We start from the raw sequence: 17,479 nt of genomic DNA, 5'->3' as shown, positions 1-17,479 counted from the left end.
TGATATCTTTACATTATTGGAATCCTCATGTTACTTATTTGTATTTGCAGAAGATTTGGTATTTCTTTTATTGGTCTCCAAAGAGAGGGGATCTCTTAATTTGGTATAAAATCTGACACAATATTTTCCTTTTATATTGTCTGAATGATTGTAATTTTTGAAATAATTACAGTTCCTAACAAAATTTCAAATATGTACACAATATTTTTATTATTCACACTAATACTTTATTGTTTCCTAAATTGGTTTGGTTCGCGTTTGAAGATTCAACAGGCTCCTCAGTCATGGCCTGGAAACAAGAAAATCTAATTAGAAACTGCTTTACGTCACGTTAAGACATTAGTAACATTTTATTACGTGTGTAGATGTAGATTGTGATTTGAATGTAGCATGTTTCAGAATGAAGTCTTAAGGCATTTTGAAGCATGAAAGTGCCCCCCAAAAAAAAGAAAAGTTTAAATTTGTGACAGGTTGGGATGAATAAATAGAGTAATTAGATAAAAATAAATTCAAGTTATGGTGAGTTTATCATTTCTCTTGGTTGTTGTGATATATAAAGCTTAAGCAGAAATGAAAAAAGAAGAAAAACTCTAAATAAATGCTTGTACCGAAAGTAATAGTTACTTATTACCAACTTGCCTCTTTTATAGGCTATAAAAATTTCAATAACCACCCTTCACAAATTTCTGCTTGGTATTCTTTTTCTTCACATTTTCCGCGTTCATTGAATCTGTACTTTACTACTTACTATTCGGAAGTGAGTCGAATTAAGTTTACCTACTAAGTGGTTAACTCGTCATAGACCGAGCTGGATTGGATCGGATGATCCGTTTTGACGGCTCTAAAAATACGTCTAACTACTTTAATTTTTGCATGTGAAATAAACAATGTTACTTGGATTTGATTGCTGAATTTTTTTTTTCTATCGAGTACTGAAATGTGAAGAATCTCCTGAGTGTTACAGCTGGCATCATTTTGGCCCTGTATACTTTTGCTCGTTCAATAGTAATTCGTGTGACGAAGGGAATACGGCACTCAGAATCTGGTTCTGCCTCAAATGTTCTTAACATGGCTGTTGGTTCAACAAATAAGGAGGAATCTCGTCCTCCTTTACGTGCTCCCGGATTCACAACGACAAAACTTTCCTCATCTACCTTAAAACGCCTCGGGGAGCTTGAAGAGAAAGTTGACATGCTGCAGTCAAAGCCTAATGTGATGCCATACGAGAAAGAGGAGCTGCTCAATGCTGCAGTTTATCGTGTGGATGCATTGGAAGCAGAGTTGATAGCCACAAAAAAAGGTTTATATCCATTTCTGAATCACTTTTTAAACTTTTGGTGTATGTGTGTGGCATCATGTTCAACAATTTTGTGTATATCTATAACTGGTGTGTTTAACTTTGTGAACATGCTTTATACGAGGCTTTGATAAAACAAGAAGAACTTATGGCACACATAGACAATCAAGAAAGAGAGAAATTCAAGGCAAGTCGATGATGTTTGCATCTTGTTTAGATGAAGTTCTAGTTATGGTGTATGGGGACTCTTAAAAGTGTGTTCTATCTGTTTGAAATGCAGAGAAAGGTTTGCTGGTAAAGAAGACAACGTGCATGGTCGAGTTGTTCGATGGGTGGTTTCAGTATCATACTTCTCTCCCTCCACAAATATATACATTATATGAGGAGAACCAATTGACGGGCAATGATGTATAAAATTGCAGGGAAACGTTGGTTTGTATTTCTGTCATTTTCCAAATAAATTTTCATGACATCATGTTAGAATAAAAAAATCACAGTGCACGAACATAAGCAATATTTTGCTTGGCAGAAAGATTGATAATGGTACAACACCGATTAGACTGAGTTAATTACATAATGAAACAGTAACTACTATATTACATCGGATCTCTGACATGAATTCAACTTTTATCTCATCCATCATCTTTTATCTGAGAACGTTTGTACTCAACTCCTGTTAATTTTCGGATCATGATGATCTTCATTGCATCGGGTTCTTCAGTCACAGTCACCATGATTACGTACAAGTTGAGGACGCAATCATGCTTTTACAAGTTGCTTTTGCCTGCACCTTGAACGGAGCAGTTCTACTGACGCTAGACTTCTGCAGTACATAATAAGCCCGTCAGATATGTTGGTACTTTCTAACCAAAAGCAGAGAAAGTCTAAACCAAAAATAAGCAAATCGTAAATAGTACTTGAGCGTGTCCTTAAGGATAAATGACTTTAGAAGTGAAGAAATACTTTCCACATAGTAAGAGTGCTACAATGCGAAAGTAGGGTACCATCCATCCATGACATGAAAATTAGACACCATTTAGGAGTTTATAATTAATATGTAAGAAAAGCACTTGCAGAAACAAAAATCAAGATTTTATACGTCTTGTTCATCAAGTTCCACTGTACAAGTTAGGCTGGAAACTTAAGTGGCAGCGGAAATGCTAATAGGGAACTAAACAACCAGTAATAAATGATAATCGGATAGTGTCCGACCTATATGTACCCTCCCCGGCGAAAAAAATGCAGAAACTAAATTCACAAAAACAAGCTCCAGTTAATATTCACAACAATTATTCGGTTCCACCCAGATTCCTGGGTTCAGTAAACAAATTTTCAACAATTAACAAATCACAACATATGACAATCAAACCCATCCTATATACCCCAAATGCCCTCCCCAAAACACATATCTTGTAATCGGTGAAAAACAAAAATGCATACATTTAATTTAAGATGGGGTGAGTTTCTAATATCAAAAAGCAAAATGGTTCTATCCATGGTTTATGATATATCAATATTCCATAAGGAGTACTCTTCAAAGTTGTAGTTTGTAAAGAAAATGAAGTCTTGAAACAATGTTTCAAATCCCAAATAGCAATGTGTACCCGGGTCCAAAAACGCTATAGCAAGCTAGTGGGTAACCACTATTTTGAAAGTTTCTATATAATTTACAAAGGGTGTGTATGTAGGCATATAAATTCTAATTAATTAAAAAGGCTCAAATCATCAATAAAATGTCAAGGATGTCAAACAAGTAAACACTAACAAAAATAGCACCCCAAAAAAGCCCTAAATTTCTTTTTCAACATCATCTTCAAAATCCGAGCTTTATTTACCATTTTCACAACTGTTACAGCTGCAATTTTCATTTTTGAGGATTGAGATCACAAAAATAACCCCCAAAAAAGCTCTAATGTCTTTGTTTAAGGGGCTTTTTGGAATCAACCCATAGTGCCACTGGGGCCCCTATTTGGTCCACTACAGCCGCTACTCTAAACTGCTTCATTACGGCAACCCTTGTAGTGTTCAGTTGCAGCACTGCGGCTATAGTGGTGCTTTAGTGTGCTATTTAAATATGTCATGAAGTAAATTTAAAATAAAAATTATTGTGGTCAAAATTGGTTATGAAAGTCATTTGATTGGAATGTGTCAGCATGCTGGTGAAAGCATGACCACTTCTGGTAATCCAACCAACACAAATCCTTTGTAACTACTGGAATTAGAGACAAAAAACAAGGAAAAGAATGAGAAGGGAAAACCTTGAAATGGCTCGTGAGCTCAATGTAGACACAGAGATCATCAGTCAGGCCACGACCAAACTAGGCTGACCAAACGAAAAACCAGAACTGAGCTGAAACCACTGTCTATAACATAGACTTTCTGAGTACTGTTTACAACATTACATTGCAAAGTTAGAGATAAGATATTTGCAAAGCAAAAACAGGTGTTCTGAGTGTTAATGTATTATTGTGGAAAAAAATTATCAAATGAATTAGCAGGTAGAACAACATTTTTTCTTTACTTGAATCTAAAATTTGAAACAAATAAAATCCGGAAAAATTAATTTAACAAGTAAAAGTAATTGAAATCTACAAGTTTAATATATACATTTTGGTCAAAAACTAACGGCCAAAACTAGATGGTTTATCAGAACAAATTAACAAATGCCTCAATAAAGATTAATAATAAGGAAAAACTTTTTATTTCTCAATGTATTAGATCTCCTACGAAATTTTTTCATAAGCTAAATCTCCTACGAACTTGCATACACACTGCCTCAGAATTTGAGGATCAAATGAACTTTAAATAACTAAATATAATCAGCTGTACAGCTTCTAAAGATTATCAAACCACGGAGCTAATTATCTGGCATGACAAGTCTACGTGGCGGACCATAACAGCACTTTTGGTAAATTACAGTTACACTTGTTGAAATTTCACACAACACAATCGTGTGTTATGTTTACCGTAACCTCTCTTAATTACGAAACATGTTACACTGTGATACCTACCCAATAAACACATTGCACCATGCATCTGATAGGGACTGTAATATGATTGTCTAAGTCTCACATCGATTAGTATGAGATGCTCAATGAAATATTTAAGTGTTTGGTTCTCTCTCTTTAATAGCTAGGTTTTTAGGATGAGTTCTCCATGTGCTTGGGTGCTTATTAGTGTGTCCTTCTAAGATTGGTTACTTCAGGCCATAAAAAGGCCAGAGGTATAGTACAATTTCAATAAATCACAGCATTGTTAATTTCCCTAACACTTTCTATTAAAAAGATAACTGAGTTTCAATATTCTGAGAAAAGGATGTCGCTATGCATATCAAGTACTTGCATCAAGATAACTGATTAAACATTACTTGGAGTGCATTACTGCACAGACTACAACTTTCCACTTGGAGCCTAAAAAAGAATACAGGTTAAATTGTATACCAGTTAATTTTACAGCAAAGAGGCCAACCTAACCGCCCCTGTATCACTCAAGTAAAGAAAATGGAAATGAAGCATAAGTTCAGCTACAACTAACAAGTGTTTCACCCAGCATTTTACCAGTGCATTCATATTTTAACAACAAAGACAAATCAAATTTCAGTTCTATCAATAATTTTCCAATGAATAGAATATTGACATATCACTTTCCCAGTTTCAACAATATGTACAAATAAAAACAGACATGAACTGGACCAAATGCATTTATAATTTATCTAGTGCCTCCGTGTGTGTAGAAAAAATATATATAGACATTTTAGAAATAATAAAGGAGCCAAGAGTCTAATATGTATTAACATAAAAGCTTTCACAAATCAATTCAACATGTTCATCATAAGGAAATTGAAAGTAAAGCCACATTGAACCATTATATGAAGCACACTATAAGTTTCCAAACTTAAGATTTGCATACAAAAAACCTTCTGAAGGATAAATAATAATTACAAATTGCAAATACTTACCAATGCAATCTTCCCAAGTATTACCTATATAACAGAGACTGCTAAATCTAGGTACGCAATTTGTTATGTTTGCAAGTTCATAAATCTCTTCCATGGTCCATTTTCGACATTTCTTTGTAGCAGCTCACTATCTTCTTATCTAATTCATAATATTCTTCCATTTTACTCATTCGCTTCAGATCCAAGTCAATGAAATACACCTAATATAGATCAAATAGAATTTGAAAGAAAATATAATTGTAACAAGCATCATACATATTGTTTTATAAAGATAAACATAATACAATCATTATAATTGTGGCTAAGGGAAGCAGAAATTCAAACTGGCTTCATAAGACATGAAATCGTGAGCGTGATCAAGTCATTCACAAGATATGGTCTGTGCATACACATTAAAAGCCCCATTTTGAACTGATGTGCTTTAGGTTTTAGTACTTCATGAGAGCAGACACAAATTTTCGTTCAATAAAAAATGACACTAAAGACAGTATTCAGATTTTTTAGCATTGAAAATTCATTCTCAGTTGTAACAGGGAAACCTTTGGAAGGATTTTTTTCCTTTAGCATCTGTTAGGAATTCAGTAAAGCATTACAGATATCATTCTATAGCCTCTATTTTTTTTTTGTAATTTTAGATACCTTTTGCGATAAGTTTATGCCAAACAACTATTTTAGTTTAAATACAATAGGATGTCCACTCACTCCAGAGCAGTAAATTATGAAGTGCCACATTAAAATAAAATAAATAAATTACAAATTAAGGATTAAACACTAAATATACTAATTTTAAAAGATTAAACTAAACATTAAATAAAAAACTAAAATCAAAAAACCCAAATCTTTTTTCCTATTTCAATTATTCCATTACCATCTCATTCTAGTTCTTCCACTTCATTGGAGTTTATGAATATTCTTGAGTGATTTATTATCAATAGTAATATGCTCTATAAGGATGCTTTTGGTGAAACAGTATATCAAAACAACGGTTGAACACAACATTTCAGTCCCGTGGATGTAATTTTTGTTTGATTTCTCACTGTGATCAGCGAGTTTCTCTTGGAAACAATTGAAAATAAAATATTTCAATCTGATGTTTTTCTTTCAGAGACATCCTTTATTTGGTAGAGTATGAGTAAGGCATAAGAAATTCAGACTTTCTTTTTTAATTGTAGTGTTTTATTTAATTGTTTTTTCATTTAGTTTTTGAAAAGAATTAGTATATTTATTATTTTCCTCGAATATATTATTTATTTCTTTATCACTTTGTCATTCACCACTGATCCATTCTAGAATGGTTCAACATTTCACTGTATTTAAACTCTTTTTATTCTATTTTGCACAAAAAAATCATCATTCTCAAATGAATCATGCAATGCACTGTCTATCTTATAAAAATAAATAAATAATAAAAATGTGAAGGGCTGCCTACCTTGAATTCAAAGGTTTGGTTAGTTGACTGAAGATACACGTTATCACATACAGATCCAGTATCCCCCTCTTTCCTTGGTCTAAAACATATCATAAAGCTGCAGTCTTTTGCAGTTGCTGCTACTAGAAAGTCCTTTACAATTCTCAAGCTTTCATCCAACGAAGCCGAATGTAAAGAGGTATACCTTTTCTGTTGTTCTGCATTCAATTGACTACATACCATGCACTGTTGATGACTAACATCATAATATGCATGGATGGCTCCTTCTATGTCAACATTATCAAGCTTCTGAACCTCTAGAAGCCGATCAACAACTCCTGATGTTTGCACAGCCTCAGTAACAAGAGTAAGCAAGTTCTCTGTACGCAGACCATCGTCAGATTGAATGACAGACTCAAGTGCATCTTCAAATGCTTTAGCAATACAAATGTTAGTATTTTCGGCACCGCCTCCCAGACCACCAAATATGAGAGAGCCGTTCATAAATACACGGAAATTATTTTGAGGTGAAGTGAAGAGATCCTTGATAGCTTTAAAAGTTATTTCCTTTGATCCAGAGAATAGATCAAGTGGATTGTATTCACTTAGCAAAGATATCTGCAAACATATTGGATAAAACTGTTTAAAATTTAAAGGTTAAAAAAATAATGTATGTTTAACTGAAATTATAATAACATCCATCAACAGAACAATAGATTAAATAATGACTCTGAGACTACATGATATCACCACTGGAAGAAGTATGCACTACGCAGAAACAGAATCACCAATAAAGGCAAAATTTTGTGCATGGGTACCTCTCCTTGCTGCAATTTTAGAACTTGGTGCATTTGAAAGCGAGTTATGGTCCTTTTGACAGCAGTTTCTTCAGATATGTATCTTGAAAGAGGAAGAAATCCCCATTTGGGCTACTTGTTCAGAACAACACTTAAAATGTTAACAACAAGCAAAAGAGAGAGCAAGGAGGAACAAGTTTGATACTTAATTTAAAATTTTAAAGTTTAAACTAAGTTGTTGTCTAATATTGAGAAGGCGGAGAAATTTTGACACCAAAGAATAATAATATATGACACTATAGAGAGCGTACCTTTATCTCAACAGATATGCAGGGGCTCGATCCTAGATTACCTGAAATAAACAGAGAGCTTGCAACAGAACTTTCAAATGTTTAGCAGAAGCGATGTGAAATAAGAAAATTTGGATGTGTTTACTAAATTAATATTACAAGGGATAACACCAAATAGGAAAGAGACTAGAGATTGTGGTTTTCTTGTTGGAAGTGTACTAAGCATTACTATAGAATACTGAAACGATTAGTAGCATATCTCCCGTTCAACCCTGAAACCTGCCCTCCCTTACTTCTATCTTGCTTTCATGGTGCACATTTGGATGGATGATTTCTCAGCGTAGTGCTATAAAAGGTTAACTGAAAGAAACATAGCGTCCACAGCAACTACATACTCCAGAATTCCACATGCACATAGGGTAACAATTATTCTTTGAACTGAAGCAAGTTCTCAAAGGCATCTCAATACCGTGAGTGAAGAGTGAATGATCAGACAAGAGAAGCACAGAATCACGATGCATGTCGACCAGTGCATTATCAACTCTCCAAGCAGGACGTTGATAGATAACTTTCTTTTCAATCGATTCAAGAAATTCCCTCGTCACCCCCACAAGCATCTAAACAAAGTAACGAAGGATAAGTGAGAGTCAGAGATCATAATCACTAACCATTAATCTCATATAAGATCTTCCGCACTATACACAAAGGTGGCATGGATGATTTATTAATTAACGAACTATCAAAAATCGCTGAGTAGTACATTTACCAATAACAAAATCAATCACAATAGAATGTTGGGGATTCGGGGGGCAACACAACTCAACACATACCCCGGCATCAACAAATTTGGAACCAAGCAATGGCTTCATAACGTGGTGGACAAAGTGTTGGTTAGCAATCTCATTGTCCGGCGATGAAATGAGTTCGTGAACGTCTTTCCAAAGCAGACGTTCATGCGCAGTCAAGGCAGAGGGGCTCCTCATAGTCATGACCTCAGCGCCACTCCTCGGAGCCTTACGAATGCGCATCACTTTCCCAATCTGCAACATCAATACCATTACCAATGTACCATTGATCAAGCTTCCATTATGATACATTTCAATTAAAACAAAAGAATTGAGGAACGTACAAACGTAGGAAACGATCCGGTGTATGCAAGAACAAGATTAGCAGCTCCTTCGCCCCGGTAAACCCACTTACCTGCGTCCTCTTCCTGTAAAATGACCTCCATCAAACAGCCTTTGCCTAAGAAAACGAACGATTATGAGTGAAGCATTTCATCGAACACTATCAAGACACTCCAAATCAATCATAGGAAAAATTCAAATACCTAACAACTAGAATGCACTGAGAAACAAAAAACAAAAACCTGTTGGCCACTGTGTCCAGCTCTAGTAATTGCGGCTCAAATCCTTCATTTGTTGTAATTCTGACGTGATTCGACTGCAATATTATTTTGTTTTCTTAGAAACATATATTGGAAATGGATGTACTTCAGTCTAACAGAATTATTATTTTTACCGGATGTCAACCTTTCAACATTACTTGGTCTAAAACTTTTTATAATTCAATTATAGATTCCTTTAAAAAAATAAAGTTATAATTTATTTAGTAATCACTTGAAATCAACCCACTAAAATTAGCCTCACTACTTGGGAGTCACTACGTACCGTTGATAGTTACATGTTCAATCACCACCATCTTCAATTGCAATGGTTTCTCTAAACATTTGCGCAAGACTAATTAATAATTTCTTTGAATTCCATCAAGTTAAAGACAAATTAATTTAAGACACGTTTTCGATAATCTTCTCCAAAAAAAAAAAAACAATAAATTTAATTTCTTTATAAGTTAAAACCAACACCGTTAACTTAAATATAGTTTTATAAATAAGCCTAAGATGATGTTGTCCACCAAAAAAATATGATGATTATAGTCTAATAATTTCAGAGTATTTAATAATTTCTTATTTGCAATGGTTAACGATGTGACCATGTGAAAATATAAACGAGTTGAACAAAACTTTTTAAATCTTTAAAAGAATAGGATTAAATTTTTTTTAATACTAATTATTTTAACATTCTAAAAGAAAAAGTTTAAAAAAAAATTAAAATGAAATTGTGATATATTTGAATATAAATTATTTTATTAATAAATAAAAAGACTTGATTAGATTAAACAAGTAATGCAACATTGTCCCACTTCAGTCTCAAAGTGGAAGCCTCAATGTTTCAAAACATACTCCAGTGCATGTCGATCATATAATATAAGGGTGGCAATTAGAACCGGACCTGACGGACCTGCCCGCAAGCTCGCACAAATTATGTCAAATTATGTGGGAGAAGCCTGGAAATTGAACCCACAAACACGATCTAGCCCGGCCCGCGGCCCACACCGATTGGCCCGCGGCCCGCATAAACTTAAGTTATTGCACATGCACTTATGTGCTGTTGTTGCTGAGTGAGAGTGAGAAACCAAGCAAAGCAAACCCCGTAAAGCAAAAACATTCCGCCCCTTTCCTTACTTTCTTTTGCCCTAAAAACGCAATCAGTTCCTTGAGCGCACAATGCATCCATCCAATTCACGTCGCTGACCAACCCAATCACAGCCAACGCCGCTGCCGCCGAACGGTCTCCTCCCATCGACGACGACCACTGCACCGCAAGCCACAGGAGCGCACCCCTCCACCCTTTCACGAGTCACGCCCACCGCAGCGCAGCGCAGAAGCTTCTCCCTCCATCCCTTTCATGATTCACGGCCACCGCGGCGCAGCGCAGGAGCTTCTCCTTCCATCCCTTTCACGATTCACAGCGCAACGCAAAAGCTCCTCCATCCCTTTCACGATTCACGAGCACCTCCACCCCTTTGTTGATTCCCGGCTACCGCGGCGTAGTAGTGGCTCTCCTCGACCACTTTCACGATTCACGGTGGTCACCGCACCGCAAGCCATTCACGATCATCACCGCACCAACAATCACACAGGTTTTGAGTCTTCCCTTCGATTTCATTTTTGTTGCTTTCTATGAATCTGCAATAGCTTGTATTGATGCTGAATTAGTGTTTATTGCTCAAGTGGTTTGCTATTGAAATTGAATTGGGTTCGTTTGAAGTGTGTGTTGCTTTACATTGTTACTGCTTGAAATGTGTGTTCATTTCGCTGTTGTTGTGTGTTGCCCTTGCCCTTGCTCAATTGTTGGATGCTGCTGATTTGGTTTGGTAATGTGTGTATTGTATCAGGAAATTGAATTAGATTAATTTAGAAACAAGATTGGCTGATAAGGATGATGTTAACATACCTCTTTGTGAAAATGAAATTGAAGAAGATGATACCGAAAAACAGTCTGAAACGATTGAGATTGATAAAAGTTGAAATAAGGCTAGCACAGCTGATTGTTGGAGGTATTTTAGTAAGTTTGGGGAGGATAAGGATAAGGCAAAGTGTAATGGTTGCAACAAAGCTTTTGTGTGTGGTGGAAGAAAATATGGAACTTCACATTTGAATCGGCATATTATGAAGTGTGATAAAATCAAAACTGAAGATATTGGTCAAATGATGTTAGATATGCAAGGAAAATTGAAGGCAAAGAAAATAGATCAATCACTACACCGTCAGTTGTTGTGTGAACTAATTGTTAGGCACAATTTGCCTTATAAATTTGTTGAGTATCCTGAACTTATAAATTGGATTAGGTACTTGTGTCCTTATGCAGTTATGGTTAGTAGAAACACTATTAAGGCAGATATTGGGAGACTCTATGACAAAGAAAAGTTAATTCTTAAAAATCTGCTTCTTTCCATTTCTAGTAGGATATGCTTGACTTCTGATTTGTGGACATCTATTAACACTGAGGGATTCATAGCTTTGACTGCCAATTTTGTGGACTTGAGTTGGAAACTAAATAGCAAACTTCTTAACTTTTGTCACATGCCCCCCCACACACACAAGTTTGGAGTTGTCTAAGAAAGTTTATGAACTTTTGCAAGAGTGGGATTCATTCCTACTTACTATTTATTTTTTTTGGTTTGAATATATGCAGAAGATGTAGAAAATATTAGTTACAAAAATGTGGTGGTAAATGAAGGGTCCTCCGGTGTTGCTTCCAATGTTATAAGCATGGAAGATGAAGAACAATAGACTACAACCATGAAGATTTCTATGTTGGACTGTTTTTTATTTGAACTTTGTTGGTTTGGTGTTTTCGTGTTCTAGGACCACTTTTATGGACTCTTTTATGTTGTTATTGCACTTCATATGATGTCCAGAACTTGTTTGTTACACTTGTTTAATGCTCCAAGACTTCATTTTATAGACTGTTTTTTATGTTGTTTATTGCACTTGTCTAGGTTTTGGTTGATTGCACTGTTATAATACTCCAACAATCATGTTATTGCACTGTTTTTATGTTTTTTCTGCACTGTTTTTATGTCCAGGATTGCTTCAAAATGGTTAGAATGCTTTTTAGTAAAAAAAAAATTGTCCAAACTGTGCGGGCCAACGTATAAGCAGGCGGGCCAGAGTATGTGACCCGCATAAAATGTGCGGGTCGGATCGGGTCGGCCTGCGTTGTGCGGGCCTTATGCGGGCTAGGGGTGTCAAAACGGGCTAGCCCAGCCCGTTTTGGCCCGTTGAAAACAGGCCGGGACGGGCCAGCCCATTAAGAGAAAAAAGGCCAGAAACTTCAACCCGACCCATCCCGTGATGGGCTAACGGGCCAGCCCGTATACCTGTGATTTGAAAAAAAAAATGGCAATACCAATAGCAAAAACAAATACCAATAGCAGAAACAGAGACCAATACGCACATAGGGCATGGATGCTTTCTGCTTTCTCCTTCTTTTGACAGAACTACAAATAAAATAATGCATGACAGTTTCCCATACAGTTCTCACAATTTCTCTGTGATCATACATATATATATATATATACACATACATATATATATATATATGTATGTGTATATATGTATGTATGTATATATATACATACATACATATACACACATACATATATACACATACATATATATATATATACATATATATATATATATATATATATATATATATATATATATATATATATTACTTGTATTGATACATATATGTGTTTCAACAATTTACTTATAATTGATGATGCTGAATTCTATTCATATATGTGTTTCGATAGAGAAGTCATCATCAGGAATGAGGCCACCACGAACTCTCAATATTTTCCCATCTGAGTCTATGCACGTAGTGCCACTACCCAATTCTAAGGTACCAAACATATAACAATGGCAGAATTGAGGAATCGAAAAATATATAGCAGAAACAGAGACCAATCAGATTCAGTACAAACAATAATTCAATGTCATTGGCAGTAGCAGAAGAACACAACAATTAGGGCAGGAAGGGGAATCGAAAATTCAAAATCACCATGGTAGTAGCAGAACCAGAAATTAGGGCACAAAGTGGAATCGAAAATTGAAAATTGGGAACGAACCTGCGTCGCCGTCAATGTCGCCACCAATGGGGTCACCACGTCGTCGTCGTTGTCTTCCACCGTCGGAGATTAGATGCGAAGTGGGAGAGATCGTTGTTCGCGTTGATCGCTGCTCGCTTCGTGATGATCGTTGTTCGTCTTTCGTGGGTCACTGTACGCCGTCGCCGTCTTCTTCCATGGCTCACGTCGTCGTCGTCGCCAGTCACCTGTGCGTAGTGGTCTGTAGTGTTGCGTAGTGATGCGTGGTGGACCGGTGATGCGTGGTGGTGTGCGTCTGGCCTGAAGGAGAAAAATGATTTGGGGGAAAAGAAAAGAAACTCCAAAGAAAAGAAAACTTAAGTTATCTTACGGGCCAGCCTTTCATCACACATGGGTCAGCCTTTCATCACACACGAGTCAGCCTTTCATTAATTTTTTTTTTCACACAGGGGTTACAGGCCAGCCTACGGCTAGCCCGTCATGCAGCCCGACCTATTGACGGGCCAGATTGGCTGGATTAGAATGGGTCACGGGTTGAAAATTCTGACCCAACCCGTTCCTTTAATAACGGGCTAAGGAACTGGCCTGTTGGAATCAGCCCGTATTGTCACCCCTAGTTAGATCCCTTAAGGATAAAGGAAGATTTGAAGGAATATTATTGATTACGTCCTATGTATTTGTTAGTCATAATTGTAAAACTTTGTTAAAGAACCTTTTTCTTATTGGCATGGAAAGATAAATATATTTTTCATAACTCAAATTAAATTAGATAAAGCATTTAGATAATCTACTTTTAATCGGATAACCACTTTAATAAAATAAAATAAAATAACTTAAAAATAAGACATCTTTCGCATTAATAGATTAGGCTAAGTAGCTAATTGATTTTATTAGAAGAAAACTAGTAGAATAAATCTTTTATATTCAGTCGTCTAGTATTTTATCGATTGCATAAGTGATCTTGTAAAAATCATCATGTCTCACTTAATCGATTATAGGTTTAGTATCTAATCGATAATAACTATGTTTGAAATCTTATAAATTTTCTTTTGGATCTTGAAATGTTTTGTATAAAAAAGTTTTGTATCTTTGAGTACTTTGCATAGGAATTAATATTGATTGTTTCGGTACATTTTTCACTAAGCTTATCATACAACAGGATGTAAATTCTTAAAGAATCGAATAGGTATACAAAATTTTGTGTTAATCACCTCTCTTTTAATAATCTTTTTGATATGAAAATGGCCATTAAATCTCCAACTTGAATATTACATCAATAAGTTTTCAAAAAATTTTCATTTTAACGAAAGAACTTAATTTTATCAAATTTAACCAATTCACCCCTCCATTTTTAGTTGAATGAGCCTATTTCTCATTTTAACATCCTAAACCAGTACCATGTATGCCATGAAAGTACTATGTTAATTGCTTGAACCCTCTACTATCAAACACAACATAATAATCTAAATTAAGAAAAATAATTACAAAATTTTACTTTAGAAAGTGCAAGATTAAGGTATCATTATTTGTAAAAATACACCTCGTGATAACTTTACAAATACATTTTTTTTATGAGGGTTCTAATAACTAATTAGTTGTAGTGAATTTCTTCCAAGGACTATATGATGTTGAAGAATAAAGTCCTCAAATAACATGTGAGTCTCCACCATAACCATAACCAATATGAATTCCACATTTATGATAAAACAATGAAGTATCTAAACAAGTAGTTACGAGACCTAAACAAAACAAGAAAAGATTTATTTACAAACTTTTGATATTCATGCATAATATTAGATTTCATGACATTAAGTTAAAAAAAATATATTCATAAAAATAGTATAATCATTCAATCCAAAATTTCAAAGCAATAAACCAAATTATGACATAAGGTATTCAAGATTGTTAAGTGTTTAACATGGATAATTATGAAACCTATGCATAATAGGTTTTCATGTCTTCCAAATGAACACATTGTTGTATTCTTTTCTAATTATAATTTGATGGCGTCAAATAAACTATAGTCTTTCTAATTGTTGTTACAATTAAGAAAATCTATCCATGTATTGATTCAACATAGCAAAATTCATTGTTATGAAATTGAATAATGTGAAGTGTTTTAGTTGTTCTCTCAACATTTTCATCAATATTTATAAAAGAAAAAATGGTAACTCTAATTAAAACTCACCTGAGAAAGTTTAACGCTGAGGACACCACCATTACAAAAACATAGTTCCTAACTTCCTATGTTATAACGAGATGTTATTGTGATTGGAAACATAAATGAAAAGAAAAGATCCCAATATGACTACACTATTTTTCTAATTTATTATTGGTTGTCCTTATTTTTCGTTCATAATTATGAATCTTCTCTTCCCCTCACAAATCATTATCCTATGCGATATTTCTTTTAGGAAGACTAAGTCCTCAAATCTTTAAATTGATTTTACATTTACATTTATAAAATTTACTACAAATTTGTCTACCTTTACGTTTGAAACCCAATATTTATTTTATACGTTATTTTTCTTTTCATTCCATGATTTGCAAGTTTTTTATTTTGAAAGCTTTTCATAGATAATGGTTAAACATTCACTTAAACAATTTTCTAGTGCTTTAACTTTAATATTGTCCTCTTTGTGGTGAGTATATGCTAGGGGTTCCGATGCTAAAATCAATTTAAGTTCGATCGGTCAAAGCACTTCATGATGTAATAAATGTGTAATGAATGTATCAATAATCATACATTTGACCTATATTTATAGTTTTTTTCTATGAACTTTTGATTAAGAACGACCTAACTTCCTTTGAACTTGTTTACCAACTTGTTTAGGCTAGTTGTGTATTTAGCTGATTTTAACAATGACGGTCTATTTTCTCTACAACCATTCAATAAGTTATATCAACTTCATCCGACTTGCTGTGCATATGTGCCAAAATATAAACATAAATTACATGTTCCATTTAGATAAACAAGACCAAAGCATTAATCATACAAAATGTAATGTTCCTTAATTGCACCGGTGATACCCATAATTTTATTTTATATCAGTATAAATTAACATCATGTTGTATAGAAGCAAAAGATAACACAAATGACCTAACTTATGCTTATTATTAAGTGCCATGTCTACAAACATATGAAAATAAAACATGTGAACTTAAAAAAACACTTGCCAAACCATACACATGAAATTCACTTTTGAGACAACAAATTAAGAAAATTTAACATAAATAGTTAAAACTATTTTTGCTCTTCATTATTTGTTTGTTACTTTAATACTTAACATGATCTTGACCAACATGCAAATTTGTTTCTTTGTAAAACTAGACTGAACATATTTTTTTTAATCTTAAATAATTTTATTTTATGTTTAATAACTTTTTTATAGAAATTTCATGACTTACTAGAGTTTTATAAGCTTTCTCAAATTATATTAAAGTTTAACGTTAAAATTAAAAATAATTCGATAAAACCCATGTTTAAAATATATTAAAAAATAATTTTGTAATGATGACCTAATATTAAAATTAACATTTAAAAATAAACTATAAAACATAATGATTTTAAGTAAAAATACATTTCTAAAAATAGACTATTGAATTAAAAAGTACAAATAACATAATATTTTAAGTTATTCATGTTTAATATATTACATAGGTTTTTTTTTATATTCAAGTGGTCGAAGTATATTATAAATATTAATTGTGAAACTTTAAATTTATATATCATTATATCTTTAGAGATCAAGTATCTGTTCATAATGTATTAAAATATTATTTTATAATGGTCCAACATTACTTTAATATACCTAAAATATAGAGACAAAAATCAAATTTTAAACCGTAAATAAAATATACCTATTTTCAATAAAACCCAAATTTTAAAATACGTTATTGAGTGCAATAATACTCACTTAAAGAATTATCTTATTTTTATTAAATAAAGAATAAGTATATCAAATTAAATTATGCATTTAAAGAATAAAATTAACTTAAATTAATTTTTTTATCTACTTAATTACATTAATTAATAATTTTCTGTTTTACAAAAATAAGGAGAAAAAGAACATTTAAGGAAATCTCATTGATTTAAAATTTGCACATATTATTTTCAAATAAACCAAATATATTCCTACTGACTAAATACGCATGTAGTACTAATTTAAAATTACTTGAGCAAATACTTGGTAATTATAAATATATTTCATTTTATTTTTACTTGGTAATTATAAGTATATCAAATTAAATTATGCATTTAAAGAATAA

At 33.6% G+C, this 17,479-nt stretch overlaps 2 protein-coding genes and 1 long non-coding RNA gene across 7 annotated transcripts; 2 read left to right on the top strand and 1 right to left on the bottom strand.

Annotated features, from left to right (window-relative positions):
* Positions 1–975: 975 nt before the first annotated feature.
* LOC114167672 (phosphatidylinositol/phosphatidylcholine transfer protein SFH8-like) lies at positions 976–1,942 on the top strand. Its single transcript, XM_028052799.2, has 3 exons — positions 976–1,300; positions 1,422–1,484; positions 1,578–1,942. Exons 1-3 carry the CDS (start codon positions 1,069–1,071, stop codon positions 1,709–1,711), a joined length of 429 nt encoding a protein of 142 aa, XP_027908600.1. The 5' UTR covers positions 976–1,068; the 3' UTR covers positions 1,712–1,942.
* On the bottom strand, positions 1,714–13,790 carry LOC114167670 (inositol-pentakisphosphate 2-kinase-like). 4 transcript variants are annotated; one of them, XM_028052791.2, is made up of 11 exons: positions 13,232–13,790; positions 9,120–9,193; positions 8,880–8,995; positions 8,581–8,790; positions 8,220–8,367; positions 7,772–7,812; positions 7,482–7,592; positions 6,685–7,281; positions 5,256–5,455; positions 3,556–3,683; positions 1,714–2,120 (listed from the first exon to the last, which is right to left on the bottom strand). In XM_028052791.2, the coding sequence occupies exons 3-9, from the start codon at positions 8,979–8,981 to the stop codon at positions 5,333–5,335; spliced, it is 1,332 nt and encodes a 443-aa protein (XP_027908592.1). In that variant the 5' UTR covers positions 8,982–8,995; positions 9,120–9,193; positions 13,232–13,790; the 3' UTR covers positions 1,714–2,120; positions 3,556–3,683; positions 5,256–5,332. The 4 variants fall into 4 exon arrangements, with proteins under 4 accessions (XP_027908592.1, XP_085523887.1, XP_085523889.1 ...); XM_085667761.1 differs by lacking the exon at positions 3,556–3,683; XM_085667763.1 differs by lacking the exon at positions 5,256–5,455.
* On the top strand, positions 9,427–13,964 carry LOC146883390 (uncharacterized). Of its 2 annotated transcripts, none has more exons than XR_014985157.1 (2): positions 9,427–10,732; positions 12,917–13,964. It is a non-coding gene; the product is annotated as an uncharacterized LOC146883390 (long non-coding RNA). The 2 variants fall into 2 exon arrangements; XR_014985156.1 differs by lacking the exon at positions 12,917–13,964 and adding an exon at positions 11,788–12,080.
* Positions 13,965–17,479: the final 3,515 nt, after the last annotated feature.

This window comes from Vigna unguiculata, chromosome 10 (assembly GCF_037176805.1).
Source record: "Vigna unguiculata cultivar grain cowpea cultivar isolate G323 ecotype 2 chromosome 10, ASM3717680v1, whole genome shotgun sequence".
In the NCBI taxonomy this organism is placed as follows: domain Eukaryota; kingdom Viridiplantae; phylum Streptophyta; class Magnoliopsida; order Fabales; family Fabaceae; genus Vigna; species Vigna unguiculata.
Note: the sequence above shows the minus strand (reverse complement) of the source record. Positions and strands in the feature narration are given on the sequence as shown.

Coding starts and splice junctions, on each gene's coding strand:
- LOC114167672 (XM_028052799.2), top strand. CDS start 1,069: ATGGCTGTTGGTTCAACAAATAAGGAGGAATCTCGTCCTCCTTTACGT. Junction 1,301..1,421: donor GTTGATAGCCACAAAAAAAG/GTTTATATCCAT, acceptor GCTTTATACGAG/GCTTTGATAAAACAAGAAGA. Junction 1,485..1,577: donor AAGAAAGAGAGAAATTCAAG/GCAAGTCGATGA, acceptor TTTGAAATGCAG/AGAAAGGTTTGCTGGTAAAG.
- LOC114167670 (XM_028052791.2), bottom strand. CDS start 8,981: ATGGAGGTCATTTTACAGGAAGAGGACGCAGGTAAGTGGGTTTACCGG. Junction 8,368..8,580: donor CCAAATTTGTTGATGCCGGG/GTATGTGTTGAG, acceptor TACTTTGTTTAG/ATGCTTGTGGGGGTGACGAG. Junction 7,593..7,771: donor GCATATCTGTTGAGATAAAG/GTACGCTCTCTA, acceptor CTGAACAAGTAG/CCCAAATGGGGATTTCTTCC.